Genomic DNA, 17500 nt, shown 5'->3' with positions numbered 1-17500 from the left:
CAGCCACCACACACGATCAGCTAATCAAGCAAACCAGCGTAATAGGATTACAGTGGAGCACTTTGTATTCAACGCAACCCTCTAAAAGGATTATAACTTTAGATTGTAAAAGTATTAGACGAAATATCTCCCGTACAGAGCCCCCCAACCAGCGGGGAGAGTGATGCGGATTAGACGGATCAGTTCTCAATGTCAAACCCATGTATTCTATCACACACACACATACACACACACACATACACACACACACACATGCACGCACGCTGGGCGGGTTAATTTTCCATTGATGGGGATTTGATTGGCTGTTTTTAAATAAATTACGGCTGCAGGATTAATAACGTTAACGTTAGTTCGGCCAGAGAAACAAATATACGAATTAAAATGGTTGGACCTGCGAGATTTGTACTTTGTACTTTGTACTGTAGGTCTGCATTTTAAATGTAAGGAGTAAAAAGCATGTTTTTTTTCTCTGAAATGTAATTGAGTAAAAGTACAAGTATACAAACCTAATAATACTTGAGTAAAGTACAAATCCCCATAAAACAGTACTTAAGTATTGTAACGAAGTACAATTACTCAAGTACTTTGCACCCCTGCCGGTACCCCTCTGTTAGGGATGGGAATCGAGAATCGGAATCGATTGGGAACCGGTTCCTAATTGTCCGATTCCTGGAATCGCGTGACTATCGATTCCTCTTATCGATGCCATGTTTTTCCGACAGTTGCGCATTTAAAAACAATAATGCTAGCGCCACGCATGCAGCCATAGCAGACTATTTGATTCCTTGACTAGGAAAACCTAAAGGGCTTGATATTGCGACCGTTTTGTGTGTGCAGTGAAAACTGAAAGTGCTTTGCATCCTAGTCATTCATTTACATGGTAAAGTAACGTTAGCTGCTAGCTAGCTAAATAGCCATGCTCATTGCAGAGAGAGACAGAGAGAGAACACTGAGCTGGCCTTTATTTATACAGGTAGGTTATTGCTAACAAATTCTCTTTTGCAATAACGATCTGTTGAATGCAACTACAGTTCAATAGATAAAATTATTTCTCAAATACATTATTTTATGCAAGTGTATAGTTAATACATTTTCTTTAGTTTTTGTATTTTTCTGACATGAGGGCTCAACAATAAATGATAAATGACAATCAAAAATGTCAAGTTGCATGTTGTTATTCTAACCAGCTTAGTTATGTTGCATTTCCAATTTATTTATCGAAATTATAAATGTATCAGGAATCGATAAAGAATCGGATCGATAAGCAGAATAGATAATGGAATCGGATCGATAAAATCGTATCAATTCCCATCCCTACCCTCTGTACTCACCGCTCTCGATACCCAACCCTAAAAGACTGTGAAGTTGTTAGTATAGACACTTCCAGCACCAAGAATGCATGCAGGGTGGGCCCCCGTGAGAATCAAACCCCTAACCGTGTCAGTGTCAGTGCCTTGCTCTAGCCGTTGAGCTACATAATAGAACCATATTAGAGTTTGCCTGTAGGTTGGGTGTTGTGTACATTCATAGTTCAAGATGGAAGAGATTGTGTACTTGCAGGCGATGTGTGTGTGTGTGTGTGTGTGTGTGTGTGTGTGTGTGTGTGTGTGTGTGTGTGTGTGTGTGTGTGTGTGTGTGTGTGTGTGTGTCTGTGATTCAAACCTTGGCTCTGGCAGCATCCTTGGTAGACTCGTCCATCCAGTCTAAGTCCTGGAGCCTGACATCCAGAGAGTGCTTTATGTCCTCTACCAGCTCCTGTACCTGGGGGGGGGGGGGGGGGGGCACAGGGCATTGCTTATTTTGGCCTTCAGCTCTCCTAGTAATGGCTGGTTAACATTGATGACATTCCATGGAAACGCAGAGCTGTACATCATACAAAGAGCTCTGGACCCATGTGACCTTTTAGCTGGAATGATAACTTTACCATTTAATGGTAACTGACCTCCATGACCAATGAGTTTGAAAGAAAATGCAGTAATAACTTTGAATTGATCTATCTCAAACTCCCTCTTTTCTTGATCTGAAGAAAGCAACAGTTGTGATTGGAGATTCAACACAGTCCAATGACATCATCTCAGGTCAGATAAGCAAGCTCTGGGCCTGGTATCAGCAGGGCTGGCCTTGAAGCTAAGGGTACTTTCTCACTAGCCATCCGGGGCCGTTTCCGAGCACGACTGCCCCAAAAGTAGTGTAATGAGAACGCTGCGTTCCGTCGCCGGAGCGGCATGGAACAATTGCAAATGTGAGCACAACTGTACAGAAACACGGAAGAGGCTTGCTGTAACAAGTGCTTCTGTCTGAGTTTTAAGGAGGAGGGTGCTAACCTGCTTGCCCAGAATAGAGTTGTATTGCTGCACACGCTCACACTTATGGTCACTTTACAGAAGGAAAGGTCACTTTAAGAATAGTATAGTATAGCTTGAGATTGTAAAATATAGCATTGTATAGCAGTGTACATAAAGACCCAGTGCCTCATCCGTAGCTAACAGTGTATTGCACTACCACAGGACCTAGCATGTCCTACCATGCTCTGTAAATAACTCATGTACAGATACCAATATGCCCTACGTTGTTACTTGTTATTGCACAATGTCGTTCTATTGGATTCTTATTATATATTACTATTGTAATTAAGCACATCGTTGCGGGCAAAACCCCCCGCATTTCATTGTATACTTGTATGCCGTGACAAATAAAACTCTTGTATCTTGTATCTTGTATCATACTTCAATTATTTTATATTATTTAGGTCCGTTTGGGATTGTGAGTCTGTCAACCTGCTCCAACGAGGGAAGTTGTGTTTCAATTTCAGCCAAGCGCTTACGTCTTTTTCTTTTCAGAGGCTTAATAAGAATCTTAATGATAAGATATAATGTGCCCTCTCAATACCACCTTAAGGCGCTGTGTCCACAGAAAGTGTTTTTTTCAAGGCGGAGCGCATTGGATATAACAAATATGAATGCCCAGAGTGCTTCCAAAGCGCAGGGAGCGCTTATTGTTGCGCCATCTGCGTTTAAACTTGCTAAACTCTCTTCACTTCTCTCACGCTTCTCTCTTCCTCCAAACATAACAAACACGCCGCTCCGTCTCTGGGTGTGTGTGTGTGTGTGTGCATGTATGTGTGTGTATGTGACGTAAGTTGGGCGAGTGTGTGTGTGTGTGTGTCTGTGAGAGGGAGAGATGAGAGGAGAGAAGTGCTGCCGGTAAAGCACCAAGCACGTCTCATTCTATCTCATTTGATCCCGAAATGCTTTCTCCGAGAGCAAAGAAGGGTTGAAGCGCCAGCTATAGCAAACCAACTAGGTGCATACCGCCACCTGCTGTATCGGGGTGTTGCTCCCTCAAGTGTGCTCGGGGACGAAACGAGATTGGTAGTGAGAAAGCTGGCCAGCGGGGGAGTGGGGACTATCGTTCTCGAGGACAGAACGGAACGGAGGCAACCGTTCATAATGAGAAAACGCCCTCAATGCCACATATTTGTTTTCATAGTGAAATGACACAGTCGTGGTGCATTCTACTCCTATTGTCATGAGCATGTTTGATCTCCTTTCAGTCATCAATGGTCTATTCACGTGTAGATCTACTGTATGTAGTCAAGGGCTATGTCATAGCATGCAATTTGAGCCATTTGACCCCCTACACAAATGACACTCACTGCTTGAACAGACTGGGCCTTTCAGCTTGTCTGAACATGTATGAGCTTTGCGGTGATATACAGTTATTTTTATTTTTATTTAACCTTTATTTAACCAGAAATGCCTAATTGAGATTAATTGAGATTTCCAAGAGTGCCCTGGCCAAGACAGGCAGCAGCACATTTAACAGGGTTGCACACAGACAGCATAGAGCAAAATAGACAATAACATTTACAGATCACAAAGTTGACATATAAAAATCAGTCACAAAACATCATCTAGTCCAAAGTTATACAGGAGCCATCAGCCCAGTGAAAACAATGGCAGCACTCATCTCCAGTTCATTCAGGATGGATCTAAATGCACCCAAGGAGACCAGCTCCACAAGATTTAAACCCCTCTGCAAAAAATTCCAAGTAGAGGGAGCAGTATACATACAAGCCCTTTTCCCAGTTCAGTACAGGCTTTAGGGACTGATAGCAAGAATAAATCTTGGGAACTCAGACAGTAACTTCCAACAGTTTTCTCTTTTTTTTATCTACTTTTTCTCCTCCTTTTTCTGTGATTTTTTCTCCCCATCCCAATTTACCTCTCATGCCAATTCTCCCTCCCCTGTCCTGATGGTTTCTCGCATATGCCCCCCACTGGCCAGTTGTAGGGAGGATAGAAGCCTTGCATCACATGTCCCCTCCGATACATGTGGAGGCAGCCTGTCACATCTTTTCACCTGCCATCGAGGACTCTCATTTGGCGAGGAGTAACGTGTAGGAGGCTCACACTGCCCCCGCCATTTTCCTGACTTTTGCTGTGCAGGCGCCCCAACCGACCTGTAGGAGTCGCTGTTCACAATGACCAGACTACCACCCTTCGATTTCCCACCCGCTAACTCTGCCAATTGAGTTAGTATGACGGCCGGCCCAAGCCGGAGGCAACGCCGACAGCCGGATTCGAACCCGGTGTCTCTTGCATTGGTGACGAGCGCAATGTCCGCTGCGCCACCCAGACGCCAACTTCCAACAGTTTTCTGAATGATATAGTTGCACAAGTAGGATGGAAACAAATCTGTATAAATGAAAATATAACAGTGATTAAGTCTGCGGATAGACAGATCATACGATGAGCAATGATGAGTCAGCCATACAAGTAGCAGCAACAAGTTGTCAAAGGAAAAGCAAGGTTTATTTCTAAAATAAAAACCCAGTTTCAACAAAAATGTCCTCACCAGTTGCTGAATATGAGGCTTTAAAGAAAGATAATCATCTATTTAAATTCCAAGGACATTTTAGGTCACAGAGGTTGCATTATACAGTGTTAAAAGCAAATTGACAAAGAGCCTGGTTCTGTGGGGGATCTGAGCACTATAACACAGTATTGTCGGCATGCAAGTAAAAATTTGCATTGGAAACATTTCGATCAAGGCTATTGATATAAGTAGTGAACAGGAATGGACCTAGGATACGTCCCAAAGGTTAACGGTCTGTTAAGTTCGGCAGCCCTCATTTGGGCCGTCACGCACACTCTAGCACATCGTGGCACTTTGCACTTGTCTGCCGCGGCCGGGCTGTGTTTCTCCCAATCATTCAATACATTGTTTGAAAGTTAAACTTTCTGCCGTTCGATCGCCACCCCTCTCGACCTATTGCCGACGAGCGTCATTTGACAAGCCTTTCGAACGAGTGACCACGTCCGGTTGTAAACAGTCACCTCTGATGGCGAAAATGATTGACCACCGTTGTAGCCAACGAGCGTCTGCTCTGAAAGCAATCCCAGACTAGCACGAAAAGGGGGCAGAAGAAGACCAACAAGTTCTTTGTTTTGACTCGTGCGTCTGAATGAATGGAAGCAGGTGGCCATTTTGGATCATCACGCTGAATTATTGCGGTACACACATTACAAAAACCTAATTTTCTGTGGGATTTTTATAAACATTGGACCTGTATGACTATAAGACTTCAGTTTATGGAACAGTTATGTTTTCCAGCTCCTACCTCTCAGCCTGAACCAAAAAACAGGCATCTGGCAACACAAAAGTAAGGAGCAAATATTTTATGTGCTCAAACCTCTGTTTCGCTATTACATTAGCATTCAAAGTGATTTTTCTTTACTGTGTAAGAAACTTCAGAATGTTACCTTTCAAAAGAGACCAGACTCATGCATGTGCTATAAGTCGCAAATTACTTTGGGTATGCAATCGTCAGGCGTTTTATGCTAAATGTGGGGTATGCTTAAGGGGTTAAGGTAATGGCCAGGCCATGGCTAGAGAGAGGCGATTGAGGCAGTAAAGGGTATCGCACCAATGATTGCTATCTTGGTAACCATCTGGCATCCTGCTTTCTTATGTGCCAAAGAAAGTTAAACATCTGGTTGACTCATGCATTCCTAAATGTAATGACTTTGTTTTCCTTTGTGTAAAAGATAATATTAAACTCTGCTGAGGTGTTGACTCTCACTTCACCACTAACAAGTTTCCACTTTTTTTCCAACTAGGCCTAGTTTCTATAGAACTAACAATCTTTTGACTATTATTTTAGGTAATCTTGTATGGATCCATACTGTAATAAACTATCATATTTAATTTTAGAAATCATCTCCTGATGATTCTACTTTTGGACAGCAATTAACCATTCCTATTTTAATATAAATGAGTAAGTTGGTGATACTAAATATGCCGACGAGCGTCATTACACTAGTAATGTGTAATGATGACAGTTTGGTGATGGGCCTATAATGATTTAAGAGGATGGGGTCACCTCCTTTTAATTAAAATGATTAGTTAAAGGTGGTACAATAAAATCAGCTGGCAACTTCAGAAAGTCTACCTCAAGATTACCAGCACCTGCTGACTTACTGGTGTCTAAAAGCTTAACACTTTATTTTTTTGATCCACTTTTTCTCCTTATTTTTCTCCCATCCTAATTTCGTGTATCCAATTCTCCCCTGCCCTGTCTTGAACGTTGCTCGACTATGCCCCCCACTGGTCAGTTGTAGAGAGGATAGAAGCCTTGCATCACGTGTTCCCTCCGGCACACGAGGAGACAGCCTGTCACATCTTTTCGCCTGCCAGCGCGGATTCTCATTGGTGAGGTGTAACGCATGGGAGGCTCACACTACCCTCGCAACTTCCTGTCTCTGCTGTGCAGGCGTCTCCCAACCGACCTGTAGGGGTCGCTGTCCACAACGTCCAATCCCCACCCATCGACTTCCACCCGCTGACTCTGCCAAATGAGCCAGTACGACGGCCGGCCCAAGCCAAACACAATTCTGAGACTGGAAAGCTTAACACTTTCTGTGTCAAAAACTAGATATTACGTTTTTGCTCGACAAGCGCTGAGTGCCAAAAATGAGATATTACGTTTTTTACACTCTACAGACTTGTCGGGAGCGATCTGCATCATTTTGGCACATCCCCACACACTAGAACTGCAATGCTGATCGACTATCACCAGGTTGCAGTATCGTCCGTGTCTGAACTCCAATGGCTTGGGGTTGATACTCAGCCTCACTTTCATTCCTCCTTGGTTAGTGGCCCCTCCTCCTGCTGGAACAGAAATTCACATTGCTCGCCTCAAAATTCCGTTGCCTAACCGTATTTGACCATCGAAACGTGTATAGACATATACACTGGCAATCGCGATGGTGATGCGATCACTTGGAATTATTCTTCTTGGAATACCTTCTGGCTAAGGTAAGGTACATTCTATGTCTATTTTACCGAATCTGAAACGTGTTTTTCTAACTATCACAGATCTGTGTTTCACTGGACGAAAAACATGGTCGGCAAACACAATCACAGTTTTGAGTTAAAACGAGCCCCCCCCCCCCCTGATGATTTTCAGGGGATCAGCCAGAACGGTTTGGGCTTATTGCACATAACACGTTTGATCTCGCGATCTATGAAAAAAGACTGGATTATCTTGGAAATGCGCGATGTTTAGCGTGTAATAAACTACAAACTACAGAGTGTGGAAACAAACTATTATTCCCATCTTGCACTACAAGTAATGTTTGTCAAAATAAGCCACACCATGTCTCCACAGCTATAATACAGAACACACACAGCTTCGCAAACATAGTGAAACGGCCGCGGAAACTACTATAAAGCTGGCATTCTAGGGGTAAAGATAAGCAATAGTATGCGTGGCATTCAAAGTATTAAGGGCTTTGCGTACCTCTGATATTGTAACCAGCTTGAAACTAAAATATTGGCTTCCAGTTATACAGGTATGACCATCAGGACAAGCAGTAGGGGGTTTCTCAGGAGAATGAATCAAATGAACCAGAGGAAATAACGTTTTAAGGATCTGTAATATAAGGCCATGTCCAGACGAAACCGATTTCGGTCGTATCAGGCAAAGTATTTGATTGTATGCACCTTTCATCCACACGGAACTGCATTCTGGCAGCCTGAAGATGCTATTTTCTGAAACCTGCTCCCAGAGTGCCCAATTCTGTAGACGCCCCCCTTGCGTGGCCGTCTTTACAAGCGATACAAGTCTTTTCCTGAAACGATGACGCGATAGCCCACCTCTCCCTTACCCCGCCTGTGCAAACTCCCACATCACAACAACAATGGCATCGTACAGAGTGCATAAGTTGAGTGGCAGCGTGCTGCAACACCAATACTAATACTAGACTGAAAAACGGCTGAGTACATCTGTTCTGAGACAGACACAAACACACACACACTGGAGAGAGGGGAGGATGCAATACACGATACTAGCTAGAGATTAGCGTCACATAGCTGGCCTTCTTCTGAAAACCCAAGTAGTAGCCAAGCACATACTTGTTCCATAGCATACGCCTTCAGTTGATCATGACACACCACCACTGAGGATAAACGCGGCTACCGTGGACAGGGTGAGCAGCTTTAAGTACCTGGGGGTCCACATCTCAGAGGATCTGACATGGTCAACACACATAGACTCAGTCGTAAAAAAGGCGAAGCAGCGCCTCTACCACCTGAGACAGTTAAGGAAGTTCAGAGTATCTGGGAAGATACTCCAGTCCTTCTACTCCAGAGCTGTAGAGAGCATCTTGACTGGAAACATCACTGCCTGGTATGGAAACAGCACGGCACAGGACAAGAAGGCCCTACAGAGAGTGGTGCGCTCAGCCGAGCGTACCACGGGTATTGCACTACCACCCCTGCAGGTTCTATACAACAAGAGGTGCAAATCCAGAGCCTGCAGAATAATGAAAGACCCACACCACCCCAACAACAGCATGTTCATGCTGCTGAGGTCAGGCAGACGCCTGCGAACCCCAGCTACTAGGACAGAGAGGCTTCGGCTCAGCTTCTTCCCCCAGGCCATCAGAGCCTTGAACACTGAACTCTACACACACAAGCACACATGAGCACACACACGACACACACACTGTACACGCTCACACACTAGCAGCCACTTTAACATGAGCAAGCACACACTCATGCTGCACACGCCCACACTTATGGCCACTAAGGAAAGGTCACTTTAAAAATAGTATAGCATAACCTGAGATTGTATAAAATATGTAAATAACTATGTACAAATACCGATATGCCCTACTATGTTACTTGTTTATTGCACAATGTTGTTTTATTGAATTCTATTATATGTTGTTACTACTGTATTGCACATCGTTGTATACTTGTATGCCGTGACAAATAAAACTCTTGTCTTGTCTTGTCATGACAAATCCTCTCTTACCTTGACAATTAAAAAGCCTCCATAATTTAGTACATAGTATCCCCATGGGTGGTGTTGAGCTGTAGCCAGCCAGCTAGCGCTGATGCTATTCAAATGCTATCAACATTAGCTAAATAGCTAACCAACTAAATACAATAGACAGTGGTATCCTGAGGTAACGTTAAATACAGGCAACACACGTTTGCTAGTTGAAATGACACAGGGACAAGTTAAACATCAATCAATTACTTTAAACAGATCTTTTTCAAGTTCCAAGTTTTAATATTCTTATCAACATGAGAGTCAACAAATGCTTGCTTTATGCAGCCATTTAACACAAAAGGATGACCCTCATGCATTGCAAATTTGCATCAAATTCAAAACAGAGTGATGCACAAAATAACTTAAAAGAAAATAATAATTTAAAACAATGAATAAAGTGTGCATGAAATAATAGGGGAAAGAAAACGTTAGGAACTTGTTACATTCACCAACACAAGGGCTGAGTACTCACCCCCCCCCGCTCTCTGTCTCTCTCTCTCTCACACACACACTCTCCCAGCTCTCTTTCTCTCTTGCCCCTTCCTCATCTCTCTCACCCCCCTCTCTCTCTCTCTCACTCACTCACTCACTCACTCACTCACTCACTCACTCACTCACTCACTCACTCACTCACTCACTCACTCACTCACTCACTCACTCACTCACTCACTCACTCACTCACTCACACACACACACACACACACACACACACACACACACACTCACTCACTCACTCACACACACACACACACACACACACACACACACACACACACACACACACACACACACACACACACACACACACACACACACACACACACACACACACACACACACACACACACACACACACACACACACACACACACACACACACTTTGAGTCAGAAACAAACATAGTATCAATGAGAGTATCAATAATACACCTGAGTGAAGTCTAGTAAAAAAAAGTTTAAAAACAATTATAATAATAATTAAAAAATTATAATAATAATAATTTCTAAAAAGTTAATCGTGAGTTAAAAGAAATAGTGGCGTTAATAGAATCGGCCGTTAACGCGTTAACTTTGACAGCCTTATTAATTATATGACCCTGATTGTACCTCCCCTCCACTCCCCTGTGCTGCTATGATCCCTGAATCTCCCCAAGGGACATAAAGGAACATCTTAGGCCTTGTACAGACGAAAACGATTTTGATCTGTTTCGTTTTCATTTGGTTTTCATAAAAAAAAAAAAAAATCCGTAAAAACGAAAACGTCTTAAGAAATAAGTGGCTGCCACAAATTGACTAAATAAATGTCTTTCCTGTTTTAGACCAGCCAGCATGAAACATAGGTGAGGGTAGGAGCGATCTATTAATAGTCCGTTCATTTTCCTATAGCTGCAGGAGAAATAGAGAGATGGGAGCAGCCGGAAATACACCACCCATGGGAGGCCTGTGTTTGTATTGCCAGTGGAAAGAGGTTCTGCTTTGGTAGTTTTCCCTTGAGAAAATACACATACACATACAAGGGTGGGCAACCCTTTTGGCTATGAGATCTACTTTACTCTTTTTCCAGGCTGGAGAGATCTACCATTGCCATTTGCCAGCCAATCAGACAGAGTGAGAATGGCTGCTGTTTTTAGGTGTTATTATAGGCTGCCAATCAGAATAATGACAACATATAATGAGTCGATCATTTAATATGAATAATGTATTATGCACAGTTATATGATCAAATAGTATTTTTTTTTAAATGATTCATAAATATGTTCTGACTATTTGGGGTTCATTTGAGAACTCAAGAAATGCATGACACAAAATTATGAGAATATTGCAGTCATTCTCTCTTATTTCAGAGGGGGAAAATGAGTCCAAGCTGCAGCTATTACCTTCACTTCACTTCAATAGAAAATGAAAACTGTACAAAAACAATTTGACTGTACAAAGGAAAGGCCATGAAAGCCATGTTCATGCCTGGTCTCAGCTGTGCTGCAGTAAGGTACTGACTCGTCCAACTGAAGAGAAAAATGCACACAGTTTTCAATGTCCTTTTTCAGCGCCTCCAAGTCCTCTGAAATCCCCTCATCAATCTCTGTGTCACTGTTCTCCTGGACAACTGAAAGGCTGTGGTCGGTTTCCATTATTCCAGTCTTGTTTTTAATATCACAGAACAAACTCGTCTGCAGCTGAAATGAAATGCCTCCTTGAATATCTTGCCGTCTTGAAATTATTTCTTGTGTTTGGCAAGAACATGGCTGATGCGACAGGAGGCTGAAGTCACATCTTAGTAAAAAAACAGCTTGTCTTGTCGTTAGTTGATTTCAGTTCAAGCTCCTTTTCCCCCCTCACTTCACTGTTGGCTGGATTCATCTCGTCGAACGGTTTGTGAGCGAGGATATGCCCTTCCAAGTTTCATCTTTGCCAGGGCCGCGCAGTAATTACATAAGGCAGACTATGCATTTTCCGTTTCACATGAAGCGAAAACAAAAAGTTGGGATTCACATTGAAAACAGAAAGCCTAAATGTTATTGGCTATCTTTGTCTGGGATTCCCAAATCATCCAGAGATCTACTCAGAGGCCCCTTGTTATCGACCGGTAGATCGAAAAGACACGGTTGCCCACCTCTGACATAGAGCTCAGTCTCTGCCGGCAGCACGGCCACGGAAAGAGAAGGGGTGAGAGAGGGACAGGAGAGAGTAGAGGAGGAGAACCAATTTCCCATTTCAGAAGCACCTCCCTGTCTTTGCTTCTATAGATCAGTAAGGCTCCACTAGCTCGAGGCATTATTGAAATTTCTTTTTACTCAGGGCTTTAATTGTATCTTAATTGAAACTCTGATAACTTAGAAACTGGGCTAAAGTTCCAATTACGGTACTGAGTAATTAGCTCTTAATACCTGTCCAATTCTTTCAGTTCAAGGTCCAGGGCATCGGGTAGATAGGGTGGATTTAGAACTTGGCAAAGAGAAAGCAAGAAGACAACTTAGTGGAGGGCTAAGGGATCATGGACGGAATGGGGGGGGGCTAGAGAGTGTGAAGGAGGGATGACGAATGACTTAAAAGAAGGAATCTAGGGAGGTTGCATCGGTTAAGAATCCCATTGGAAACCACATCCCATGGAATCGACATAAGAGAGAGATAAAGAGTACATACAGAGAGAGGGATAAGAGGAGAAGATGGGGGGCTTAAGGCCAGAGAGGGAGAGATGATGATGAGTGACAGAGAGGGAAACGGGGTGTGGGGGTTTGAGAGGGAGTGACCTGGGCAACAAAGAACAGCAGAACTGAGAGAGAGAGGGAGAGAGTCTTTTGATTGACATCATCAGATGTTCCCAAATCCCAGCACATCGAGTCGATCAGAAGCCATAAAACCATATAAAAAAGATCATCAGAGAAGAGGCCAAAGAAAATTACAAACCGCAAAAGTGAGAGGGATAAACAAGTTGGAACGGGTGAGGATGGGGATTTTTGGCAAACTATAAAATAAATGGCAAACATTGTTTTAATTAGAGCCCAAAGGTAACATTTAGTAATGTGATAACAAAATTATTATTACCCGCACATTTGATTTGATTCCACACCAGTGAAAGATATGGCTGGTTTTCGTTGTGATTATAAAAGGTGAATTGTGTATGTAAATACCTTTATTCATGTTTTTTCCTAAACCTGGTTTTAGTTGTTAAAAAAACATCGGGCATCGGGCAAAAACGGGGCCATTTTTGTTTTTGACGATTGCATACCTTTTTTGCAAAGCTTTACTTTAGACTTTATACTTATAGCACATGCATGAGTCTGGTCTCTTTTGAAAGGTAACATTCTGAAGTTGCTAACACAATAAAGAAATATAACTTTGAGTGCTAATGCAATAGAGTAACTTCAGCGTGATTATCCAAAATTACCGTCCACTTCCATTCATTCAGACGAGCGAGTCAGGACAAACGACTTCTTCATCACCTTTCCCCACCTACCCCCACTCTCACCCGCCCATCTGGGATCGCTTTCGGAGCAGACGCTCCTTGGCTACAATGGTGGTCAATCATTTTCGCCATCAGCTGTGATTGGTCAGTTCAGGACTGTATACTATCGGATGTTGTTACTTACACCAGTCAAGTGTAAAGTAAACATAGTTGATCTTAACGACAAGGAGAAGTGCTTGTCTTCATTCCTAAATCCCATTTCATAATATTGCAAGACAAATTCTAATTAAAAGTTGGTTAAGTTACCACTTATACAAAAAGTGAAACCCAAGTCAACAGTAACACTAGCCACACATCCTTGGCAGCGACACAAAACACAAATCAGCCCAACCTAACATTACCAGAGGGGACAACCACAAGATATAATGTTAAGTAATAAATAACATTCATCGCATCTAGCTAAACCAAAATTAGAATGAATTAATTCGAAAAATTAGAACCACCTTGAATATATTCATCAACTTCACTACTTGTTGTCAGCTTACCTCATGCCTATACATGGTTTTCCTTTCAGTAAAGAAAATACATAATAATCAATGTCTTGACCAAGTAAAGTAATCCAGTTGGAGACAGATGAGAGATTTGTACTTCAACGGTTAAATTGCAACTATACATTTTTATTATTTTTATGTATCTGCAGTTTTGTTTTTGCCAACTCCATGAGACCTTCTACATGCTTCATCTTGGTGCAGTGATAATAACACACACAAAATAATACCATAATCCAGGCAAAGATTTAGGGAACATTTTGGGAAGGCATAGCCTCTGTAACGTTTTGGGTTTCTGTCCTCTCCCAGGAGTAGAAACCCTACTGCCATTCTGGAGTACTTCACCTTGTTCTCTGTAATTAGAGCTGATTGACTGTCACCTGTGGTTTGTTGTCACTAATTACTGCGTGTGGTTTGCTGGGAGTTTTGCCTTTATAGTAATCGCTTCTTTCTCTGTCTGTTGTCGGATCTTCACTGAACTACTGCAAGCAGTCGGCCACGGACAAGAAATGGAACCTCTTGTCTTTGCTGTTATTACTTAATTCTCTTTTCCTTATATACCCTCAGTTGAAGCCTGGCTTCTTATTCTTTATCGTTACAGTCTCTTACTCTAGTGATTCTGATAATAAAATAACACGTTTTCTTGAGAAGAGCAACCACATCTCCGTCTCCTTATTACCTTCTACTATTGGAACTCAACTCCTACCTTGACTCGTAACAAGCCTCCTCAAGCCTACACTACTGACGATAGGCAATGATCAGAAAAAAACAACTACTGCGGCTACAAGGAGGGACAAATCTAAAAGGAAATAAACTAAATAAATTGTTTACTGTATGTTCATCTGTCTGTCGACTCCATCCATCCATTAGTGCCATGCAAAAATGAATGAACAAATTATTTTGAACAAGATTTTAAGTATGGTATGTAGTACATCAATGGTGCATCACTAGGTAAATGGTAAATGGACTGCATTTATATAGTGCTTTTATCCAAAGAGCTTCACAATTATTACCTCACATTCACACATTCACACACTGATGGCAGAGGAAACCATGCAAGGTGCCAACCTGCTCATCGGGAGCAGTTAGGGGTTAAGTGTCTCGTTCAAGGACACTACGATGCCGGGAGGAGCCGGAATCAAACCGGGAACCTTACCAGATGACCACTCTACCTCCTGAGCTCCTAAGCGCTTTCCTCCGTCAACTCATTGAGTCAAGTAATAAGCAGTGGAATGGCTTGCTGCTTCGCCAGTGAGACAAAACTAAAGCCAAGGAATCACTAAATTACCCAAGTTGCCTACAAACTAAAGATGCAAATGAACAGCAGGAATTAAACACCCACTCATCGCTTGGGAGCCAGATGTCTCGGGGAGCTCAATCTAAGGGAAAAAACAAACGTGAAAACCCAACAAACGCTTGTCTCATTTAAATTAATCGACTGAAAAAAATAATCAATAAAAACGAATCCATCCATCCAACCGTCCATCCAACCGTCCATCCATCCCATACCTTGGCCTTGCTGTGTGAGGAGAAGTGCTGCTGGACGAACAGAGCTCCCAGGGCCATGCCAAAGTGTTTGTTGGCCTGCGTGAGACACAGCCTTGCCAGCTCCAGCTGCCTCTCTGTGCCGTCGATCTCCCGGGAGAACTCGTGGATGGTGCTGCGGAAGGCTGTGGACAGATGCTCGCTCAGCGCCGCCACAATACGCCACAGCATGTAGTTGTGTAGCACTCTGGAGAGGGAGGGAGAGAGGGGGGGGGGGGGTAAATCAGTGTTGATTCTTTCATCTTTATTCACCCAGGTTAGCTTGACTGAGAATCTAATTCAGTGGGGCGCCAGGGTGGCGCACCACGCACAGCACTGCGGTGCAACACGGCCGTCCCGGGTTCGACTCCCGGACCCGGCGACCTTTGCCGAATGTCCTCCCCCCGTCTATCCTCCCATACTTCCTCTCTCTCTCTGCCGGACTTCCCGGAAAGAAAACAATAAAATATGTACCAAAAACATAATAATAATTTTTTTTTATCGAATTCAGTGATATGCTGCTACACATTCATACAGTGTGAGACACCATACACTGTACAGTATGAGACTAATCTCTCCCCTGGCAGCGGTGGCCTAGAGCAGTGGTTCCCAAAGTGGGGGTCGCGACCCCTTGGGGGTCGCCAGAAGATTTCAAAAGAATTAAAATAAAAAGATTTCCAAAAAAAATTAACTTTTATTTTTATTTGTATTTTTTTAATGCAGTTAGGCCACTGAACTTAGAAGCAGGCCAGGCCGCGTCTATACTTTCCACAACAAATTTGTGTTTCTGCGTTCGAGTTTTGCGCTCTGATTGGCCAGGTCATGTGACATGTGCGCCAATCGTGGGACGGCCAGTTCTGCGCCTATTTCCGGGTCGAACAGCCTGCAAACTACCTAACGCCTAGTTTATCACTGGTTAAGCTTAGGCGACTCTTTCGCAGTTGGTTAAGGTTAGAGTTTGGAATCAGGGCAGGCGTTCTATCGCCATGCTCTAAGACAAACTCTAACCTTAACCAACTTCGAAAGAGCGCCTAAGCTTAACCATCCAAAAACTTGCGGTCCCACGATTGGGCGTACATGTCACATGACCTGGCCAATCAGAGACGCGGAAACACAACGTTGTTGTGGAAAGTATTCAGGCAACCAGGCCAGTGTTTCTAGTTGCAGCGGCGCAATAGTTAGATAACCTAGGTGAGGAACAACCAGGAGATCACTGCAACTCACACTAGAAAAAGTGGTATTTCAACATATAGTAATATTTGTATGGCGTTTTTGAAGAGGACAATTTAGTCCCTTATGGTAAGAGTGAGTATTTTTTTCAATCTGACATTACAAAAGAAACATAAAAATCTGTGTTGTTGCTAATCATACATATGCTAGCCTGTTTTTTAACAATAATTTGTGATGCCATCACAAACACTGGCATTTAAAGGGTACAAATAAAAAAAATTCCTACACCAGAATGCAGGAAATTAAGTCTTTGTAACAAGAAATGTCCTGGTGGGGGACCCCCAGACCCCCACTTAAAAAGTGGCCTGACTGGGGCTATATTTCACACTATATTTCCTGGCCTGAATGATTAAATGGCCTGAATCGTTAAACTGGCTTTCTCCCCAATTCAGAAGACATTTTCATTGGTTGCTTTTTGTTTACAAATGTATTTACTTTAATTATCCCCCCTATCTAAAGCAGTTCCTAACACCATATAGTTCAACTTATAATTTAAGACACACGGATCATCCTTTCTTTACTATACCTCGAACCACCAAAGCTATTGGTCGACTTGCCTTTAAATATAAAGCACCAGCTGATTGGAACAAACTGCCTAATTCACTCAGATCTCTCACTTCTTACAGGTTATTTAAGATATCTTTGTTCACTCATCTACAGACTACTTGTACCTGTTATTGATTTACTGTGTTAGGGCTTACATGTTGTTTACAGATCAAATTATAATTTTGTATGTGTTTTATATGGGAACATATATATTGGTGATCCTCTTGGGAGGAATCAGTGTGGATTGTGGGGGTGAGCCTGGGAGAGCGTCTGTCAGTGTATAAGTGTATTTGTTGTCCTGTGTTTTGTTATGTTATGTTTATTTTGTTTGTATCTACTTTTTCTCCCCATTTTTCTATTTTTCTCCCGTCCCCAATTTCGTATTGTCCAATTCTACCCTCCCCTGT

General features: G+C 42.7%; 1 protein-coding gene across 2 annotated transcripts in view; it reads right to left on the bottom strand.

Moving 5' to 3' along the window:
• Positions 1 to 17500, bottom strand: part of ecel1 (endothelin converting enzyme-like 1) — a 169259-nt gene that overhangs the window by 98002 nt on the left and 53757 nt on the right. For both annotated transcript variants that reach the window (XM_084335646.1, XM_084335647.1), the window contains exons 6-7: positions 15303 to 15525; positions 1663 to 1761 (exon numbers count right to left, since the gene is read on the bottom strand). In XM_084335646.1, coding sequence (XP_084191772.1) covers positions 1663 to 1761; positions 15303 to 15525 — 322 coding nt within the window. The remainder of the gene's footprint in view (positions 1 to 1662; positions 1762 to 15302; positions 15526 to 17500) is intronic.

This window comes from Notolepis coatsorum, assembly GCF_963971535.1.
Source record: "Notolepis coatsorum genome assembly, chromosome: 1".
Taxonomy (NCBI): domain Eukaryota; kingdom Metazoa; phylum Chordata; class Actinopteri; order Aulopiformes; family Paralepididae; genus Notolepis; species Notolepis coatsorum.
This window is presented reverse-complemented; position numbering and strand designations above follow the sequence as displayed.